General features: G+C 41.0%; 1 protein-coding gene across 1 annotated transcript in view; it reads right to left on the bottom strand.

Annotated features, from left to right (window-relative positions):
- Nucleotides 1-1,096: 1,096 nt before the first annotated feature.
- The window catches only part of Sptssa (serine palmitoyltransferase small subunit A), a 26,564-nt gene continuing 19,732 nt past the window's right edge, over nt 1,097-7,928 (bottom strand). The window contains exon 2 of the mRNA XM_004637095.3: nt 1,097-1,415. Coding sequence (XP_004637152.1) covers nt 1,312-1,415 — 104 coding nt within the window. The 3' untranslated portion in view covers nt 1,097-1,311. The remainder of the gene's footprint in view (nt 1,416-7,928) is intronic.

The raw sequence follows: 7,928 nt of genomic DNA, 5'->3' as shown, positions 1-7,928 counted from the left end.
GTATTTCTATGTTGAGAGACATGTTAAGACATACTTACGCTAATCTGGTCCTGCACAACAATCAGTTCAGAAATGTTACTACTACAGTAGAACAATTTTTAACCACAAAGAAAAAGATACACTGCCACATTAGCTGATTTTTGTTCTCTTTGAATTTAATGAGTTTACATCAAAAATGTAGGTAATCATTTTACATTTAAGGAATAAAAATCTTTTTTAAAAAAAACAATACAAAGAGTGAAAGGATTTTAGCCAAATTTATACTTTCTGCTATGCTTTTTAACAATTCATCTCATCATATCTTATTACAATGTGCAAAAGCATTTGCAGCACCCATTACAATCATGATACTAAATTTAAGGAAGTAAATATGCTGTTGATAGTAGCTCTCAGAGGAAACTGGCTTCCATCTATTAAAAACTCTACAGTGTACAGAAGCATTAATACTATTAACTAACCACCTATTGTCTTAAGAATCATCACCAAAGTTTTCTGGAAATAAGTCTTCATAAGAATTAAATATTTAAAAGGTGCAATGTTCCTTATTTTAATTTTAGCAAGATCTTTACCCTTTTTTCATTGCTAAGAAACATTTTAATAGTTTTAAAGCTTAGACTGCTAAGAGTCGAGAAAGCTAAAATTTATACTCCTGAGTTCGAGTTTATGATAAATCTTTTATACATAATTCTGGTTTTTATTTTTTTGTTGTTTTGTTTTGTTTTTTTTTTAACCAGGAATCAAACTCAGGACCTCATGCTTGCCAGGCAGGCACTGTGCCACTGAGCTAAATCCCCAGCCGCAAAGTAAATTTCAATAAAATATCCTCCCTCCCCAGCCCCTGCTCCAAATCTTGCATTATTTCTTACAAAACTTTGGTCAAGAGTAGAAATGTACCCAGGCAGATGTATATGCCATACAATAGCAAGAACGATAAAGCCCAACTAATTCCTTTGGGTTTTAAAAATAGAAGGCAATTAAAATGTACTCAAAGTTACATTAAAAAAAGCTTTCATGGGGTAATATTCAAACAGTCACAAAGGTTAAGAAAATACTAATATCAAAGTACAAATGACTACAATGTTAGAGTAGACAAAAACTACTATACAAGAGCCTCTTCTAAAATTAAAAATAAAGAACACAGCACATGAGTCAGGATGAGTTTCCTGTTCTACTCATGAATTTGAGTCCTCGTATCTATAAGGTTGGTTATGTGGCCATCCAGCAGTTTCTTCTGGCATCTGATGACATCTCATTCCAGCTCTGTAGGGCAGATCTTCTCCAAGGAACCTCTTGATCCAGAGCACACCTGGGTCATTGCACAATTTCAAAATAGTGCAATATTGCCATGATGTGCTGGGGGATGAAGACATATCCAGTGTACAGTGCCATGCCCACGACCGAAACCAACATGGAATCTGAGCTGTAGTTAAGGAAACTAGTTTTCTTAAAAAAAAACATAAAACCCACATCTAACAATTATTTTATGTTGAAGTATCCATCACATATATTTCTCACGTATTATTATTTATGATAACCTAATAAGGAATGACAATTCTAACCACTAGCAATCATGCCTAGCAGTATTCTCAGGGTTTGGGTTTTTCTGCCTGGTTGATTGGTTAGTTGGTTTGTTGTTTGTTTGTTTGTTTGTTTGTTTGTGACAGGGTCTCGCTATGCTGTTTGGGCTGGCCTTGTAGTCATTTTTTGCAACCCCCAGGCTGGTCTTGAACTTGCAGTGATCCTCCCTCCTGTCTGAACCTCCCAAGTGCTAGGATTATAGGCATGTACCACTACGCCCGGTTTCAGGGCCAATACGGTGCACCTGGGCCTGGGGATTAAACTGGGAACCTTACATTTGCCAGGCAGGTGGCTTGTGCCTCTGAGCTATCTCCCCAGCCACAGTTGGTTTGTTTAAGTTTAGATATCATCAGTTTATTATAAAAGAGACATGGAAAGTATGTACATGATGAAACACAGCAGAACTTCAGTGGAATGGGCAGCACTGTGTAATGCCATTTCAACAGTGATTTATTTCACTCTATGGATTTTCCAAGAATGTCACCATCTCTAAATATGAGAAGTAGAACTACTTTATCATCTAGAACTACTTTGGTGCCTCTATATTCTGGAAGAACTTTATCTCCAACTTTCACACTAACTGGTTGCATCTCTCCACCCTTTCCCTTAGAGTGGGACCCCACTGCTACCACACTTGCCTGCAGCACTTTGCCTTGAGATTTTTCTTTTCTGGAAGCATAATGCTTCCTTTGGTGACAGTTTTGGCTGAGCTCCTTTCAACCAATATGTGGTCAAACAGCGGGAGAAACTTTCAAAACCCCTGTCCTGCCCTGGCTCCTACCCCACAGCTCACTCCACTACAGGCCAACCCTGTTTCTCTCAGTTTGTTTTTAGGCTCATTTTATCTTCATTATTACCACACAAATTAGGTCCTATTACTCTCCCTGTTATAGTTAAAAACATCAGCCTGCTTAACTAAGAAATGCCTTTTTTGAATGAAGAAACAAATGCATGAAACAAATATGTAGTTATTAACTATAAAAGATTCACTAACTTAAATAGCAATAAAAAGACTGAATAGCAGTGGCACACAAACAGATGTAAAGATCAAGTGAACAGAATAGGGGGTACAGAAACAACCCTACACATATTCAGAGGCACCTGATACTTTATACTTTACTGTTCTTTATTTGTATGGTGCTGGGACTAGAACTTGGGGCCTCGGGGATGTTGGGTGAGTGTGCTACCACTGAACCATACCCCAGCTAGAGCCAGCCACCTGATATTTGACAAAGGGTCCAATAAATATACACTGGAGGAAAGACAGTCTCTTTAATAAATGATACTAGGAAAACTGGGTATCCACATGCAGAAGATTAAAGAACCATATCACACACCATCTACTAAACAAAAATCAAAACTGAATCAAATCATTTAGTTTTAAATACAAAAACTGAAGCGGGCCACTGTGCCTTACTCTTGCATGGTAGCCTGCCCTCAGACTGAAAAGTGTACTTCTCTTCCTACTTTTACCTGGTCCAAATTCGCTCTGAAGAACCTGTTTGCTTTCCTGCCTTTAATAATAGTTTGCTGAATAAGCGCTTCCCCAGCAAGCGCCAGGGCCTGAGTTCAATCCTTGGTTCCGCCAAAAAAAAAAAAAAAAAAAAAATAGAACTGACAATAATAGTTTGCTAACATTAAAGAAAAATAAAAACAGAAATAATCTACTGGAATATAAAATAGGCAAAATTCCTGAAAGAATAGGCATAGCCAAAGGCTGAACAACTGCAAAAGAAATAACATCAAAAATCAACAAATGCAGCAATTAACCACTGGGAAGAATGTATGCAATGTGTTGATTATTGAAACTGTCCCACCAATTTGATTTGAAACCATCTCATTGCTATTTGTTTATCAATAAAATTATGGGGAAAAAAAGTCAACAAATGGGATCATGTCAAATAAAACATCTGTAAAGGAAACAATCAACAGAGTGAAGAGTCAATCTACAAAATGGGAAAAATATTTTTGCCAGCTATTTCTTAGACAAAGGACTAACATCTAGAACATAGAAAGAACTCAAAAAGCTCCCAGAGTCCCAAAATAAAAGAACTGATCAAAAAAATAAACAGACACGTCTCAGAAGAAATACAAATGCACAGTAAATACATGAAAAGATTTGTTGATTGTCTCTGGTCTTCAGAGAGACACAAAACAGTATTAAATCCCATCTTACTCCAGAAAGAATGGTTATCATCAAGAAATCAAATAAGAACAAACTCTGGAGAGGCTGCAGGGAAAAAGGAATGCTTCAATTTTGCTGGGATAAATGTAGTACAACCAGTATGGACACAACAACATAGAGAGTCCTCAAAAAACTAAAACTAGAAATTTCATTTGAATTTCTATTCCTTTTCTGTCTTCCCAGAAGAGTCAGACATCATTACAGCGATGCATGCACACCCACGTTTGTAGCAGCACAACTCTTCACAGCTAAATCTTGGAAGTGGCCTAGCCTACATATCCATCAGGAGGTGAATGGATAAAGGAAAGGTATTTATACACGAGGTACTGTTCTGCCATAAAAAAGTATAAATGAGTCATTTGTAGGAAAACAGATACACCATGACACACGTCAAGTGAAATAAATCAGACACAAGCTTAAATTCCAAATGGTTTCTCTTATCGGAGAAACCCAAAATATAAGTAATTAGAGCAAAATAGTAGATATAAGAGGAAAGGAAGTAAAGCTTTCGCAAAAGGGAAGACAACCAAGAGACAGAGGTACAGGGGCTGGGGCTTTGATCCCCCAGGCCTGCCATGCTGGCCCCGCCCCCGGAGTGAGCAGAGACAGCAATTGAGACTGGGCATGGTGGTATGCATCTGTAATCCCAAGCTCTTGGGAGGCTGTAAAGAGGCGGATCGCTAGGAGTCCAATCATAGTGAGACCCTGAACACCCTTTAGACCCTTCCCTAAAATAGAGAGAGAGAGAGAGAGAGAGAGAGAGAGAGAGAGAGAGAGAGAGAGAGAGAGAGAGAGAGAGACAGAGACAGAGACAGAGACACAGAGACAGTAACAGAGACAGAATGGGAAGGGATAAGAGGGGAACAGAATGAAAAAAGATATGTTATATGTTTAAATATTGCATTATTTCTCTGGTACAAGAAACCAAAAGTATAAGGATCAAAATGTGTAATAGCTATTGGGAAATGAAAAGAAAATGTTCAAATGAGAAGGGGAACAAGGGAGGAAGGAGGGGGAAAAGAAAGAAGAGGCAAGAAAGAAAAAAGGACAGAAAGAAAAAACAGAGGCCAGGGGTGGTGGTGCACACCCATAGTACCAGCACTCAGGAGGCTGAAGTGGGAGGATTATCACGAGTTCAAGGCCAGGCTGGACTACATAGCAAGACTCAGACTCAAAAAATGACAACAAAGCTTTTGTAAATAATGAGGGGAAGAGGCATTGCAGTGGGGGGGGGGGGTAAGAAGTAAGATACATTGTGGGAAGCACAATAACTCCAGGCCTCCAATCCTATTGCAAGTGGGTTTCCGGGTTCCTCTTCCTCTACCTCTGCTGAGCTAAGCGCCTAGTTCTTTTACACCACCTATTTCCCATAAGTCTCCTGCTATGCCCCAGAGGTGGGACTTCCTGTCATAGCCCGGTTGCCTAGTTACTCACCCCTTTTCCCCGCCGATGTCATTTCCCCATGCCTCCACTATATATACCCAGCACCTCCCCTGAATAAAAGAGACTTGATCAGAATTCTGTCTTGTCTCCATTTCTCACGTCTCCTGTCCTTTGTCCCCTCCTCAATTCCCCGCTCCTCCCCCAGGTGACCTTCGTTGACTAACCCGCGGGTTGGGACAATACATCATGTATAGGTACTAATGTATATCTAAAATGTACCAATATGCTGGGTGTGGAAGCCTGTAATTCCAGCACTTGGGAGGCTGAGACACAAGAAACTCCAGAGTCTGAGACCAGCCTGGGCTATATGAGTTCAAAGCCAGCCTGAATCTCTATAGAAAGACCATGTCTAATACAAACATACATATAGACAGACACACATACGTGCAAAATAAAAAAGAAAACATTTAAATTAAAAATAACTAATATGTATTATATACAAGTACCAACTCCCCAAGATAAATGTAATCATGATGTACTGCAAATGTGTATTAATAAAAATTCTAAAAATAAAAGGTCATTCTGGTATCCTATACAATAACCACACTATACTGTGGTTTTTTATCCTTATTCCAAAATGAAAACTGAAACTGAAACTATATACACAAGTCAACACAGGGCCACATGGAGTACCACTAACATAAATTATGTAACATCCAAGGACCTTTGGTTTTGCAAAGCCACAAAGCAATGCTAAGAGAGAAATAAAATGCTTCGGAACTAGAGCTGTTTCCTTTTCTCTTTCTTCTATATTTTTTCCCATTGGCTAACATACCTTTCGGCTATACAGATTACTATTCTACAATAGCTTACATTTTTAAGAGAAGTTAGGGTTTAAATAAACAATGTGCCAACTACCTAATATTTGTAGAGCAGTTTAGCTGACAAATCTCTTGTGTATAATATTATCTTGTTTAACCTGTATAGTGTTCTTATAAAATGTTTATTACGGTCATTACTCATCAGCGACTGATGAGCGACTTGTCTGGGACCACAAGACTTGTCTGGGACCACAAGAGACGCTGTCTCTCGAGCAATAACTCAAACTAAACCTCAAACTCTAAATTCATTCCATTTATGGGCCAGAGATGGGCAAAAAGTCATAATCATTTGAATCATTTCTTACACTTTAATTGCCTTAGTCTAGTTCTTCCTTAAACTCCACCTTACATTTACCACCTAATTTACATAAAAGAAACAAACCTCCCAAAAAGGACACATTCACTGCTTTTCCACCTGGCTGGCTGACTCAAACATCTGACTTCCGTCCCTCCAGGTTAGCGACAAGCCCACCACCAAGTGACCTACCAAATCCAACGGCTATCTGAACTGACCGTTTTTAGTCCTCCCTCTTCAAAACCCTTTCTGCTCAGGATTGAGCAGGGAGCTTCGCTAGGGCTCTCTCCCGATGACCTCACTGCTTTCCTACTACGTGGGCTCTTGGCTGGCTGCCCCTTGCACTTGCGGTGAGCACAGTGAACGCCGCATCTCTTCCCAGCATCTCTTCCCAGCGCCCACTCCACGCCGCCTCCACGGCCGCAGCCAGCCTGCTTCAGCCTAACCCTAGCACGCTGCCAGCGCCAGCCCGAGCCTAATGCCTGGGAGCCCCTGCCCTCGGCGCCAGGGGTCCCTCCCAACCCCGAGCAGCTCAAAGCCGCGAGCTTCTGCCGGGAAGTCAGGAACACACTCCTGGAATACACAGTTTTCACAGGGAGCACTTCTCCTTCATGGGAAAAGCAAAAACAAAGCTACCACATATGAGCGATGAATTACAGAAAAATGAGGCCAGGGCTGGCGAGGTAGCTCAGCGGTCTAAAGCGCCTGCTTAGGCAAGCTTAGGCAGGCGCAGGGGACCCTGCTTTGAGCCCAGGCACCACTTGCCGCACCAGCCCTGCCCTCAAGGTGGGCTGAGCCAGCAAAAAAAAAAAAAAAACAAAACCAGACTCCTGATCAAATAACTGGAAGCCTGCTGTACCCCTATGTTTTCAAATACCATACCAATAAATTTCTTTTACTCTTATTCCAGCTTGTTAGGTTTTTCTCTGTCTTGGGAGGCTAAAAACAGGAGAATCACTATGAGTAGTGAGACCCTGTAGATCCTGCCTTAAAAATACAGAAGAAAAAAAAAAAAAAGCTGCCCACACTTAAGCCCACAGCAGTAGGCAAGGACTGAGAGACTTTCACAAGGACTCTGTCCACACTCTTTCTTGAGGGAGTTTTATCAGAGGTAGAATGGGGGCGGAGGGCAGGGGCTAAGCAGGGACAGGGTCTCAGTTCCTACAAGCACTCTAGAACATGAATAATACCATCTAGTTGGCATGGCCTTCAGATGAGGGGCTTGCCCTTTTGTGTCCTTTCTCTGCGAATCGCTGGCTGCACGAGGAGGCAAGGAAAAGCCACATGGGCAAAGGGTGATAATCCGGAGAAGGTGGCAGCTATAAGGCATTAGCAGGCACGTTCACAGTGGCTGGGACATAGGCACATCAGCTAGGGGACCACAGTGAAGACCAATTCCCCCGGAACCGGGGATTGAACTCAGGCCCTTGTGCTTGCTGGGGAAGCACTTATCTACTGAGTCATCTCCCTGGCCCCTGGTCAAGACCAATGACATCTACTATGCTACTTTGGTTTTTTTTTTAAGGTAGCAAGCTTTTACATTTAAGACCAATGACATCTACTATGCTACTTTGTTTTTTTTTAAGGTAGCAAGCTTTTACCTTTA

Source organism: Octodon degus, unplaced genomic scaffold (assembly GCF_000260255.1).
Source record: "Octodon degus isolate 3935 unplaced genomic scaffold, OctDeg1.0 scaffold00086, whole genome shotgun sequence".
NCBI classification, from domain to species: Eukaryota; Metazoa; Chordata; class Mammalia; order Rodentia; family Octodontidae; genus Octodon; species Octodon degus.
The sequence above is the reverse complement of the archived record's forward strand: the minus strand, read 5'-3'. Positions and strand labels throughout refer to the sequence as shown.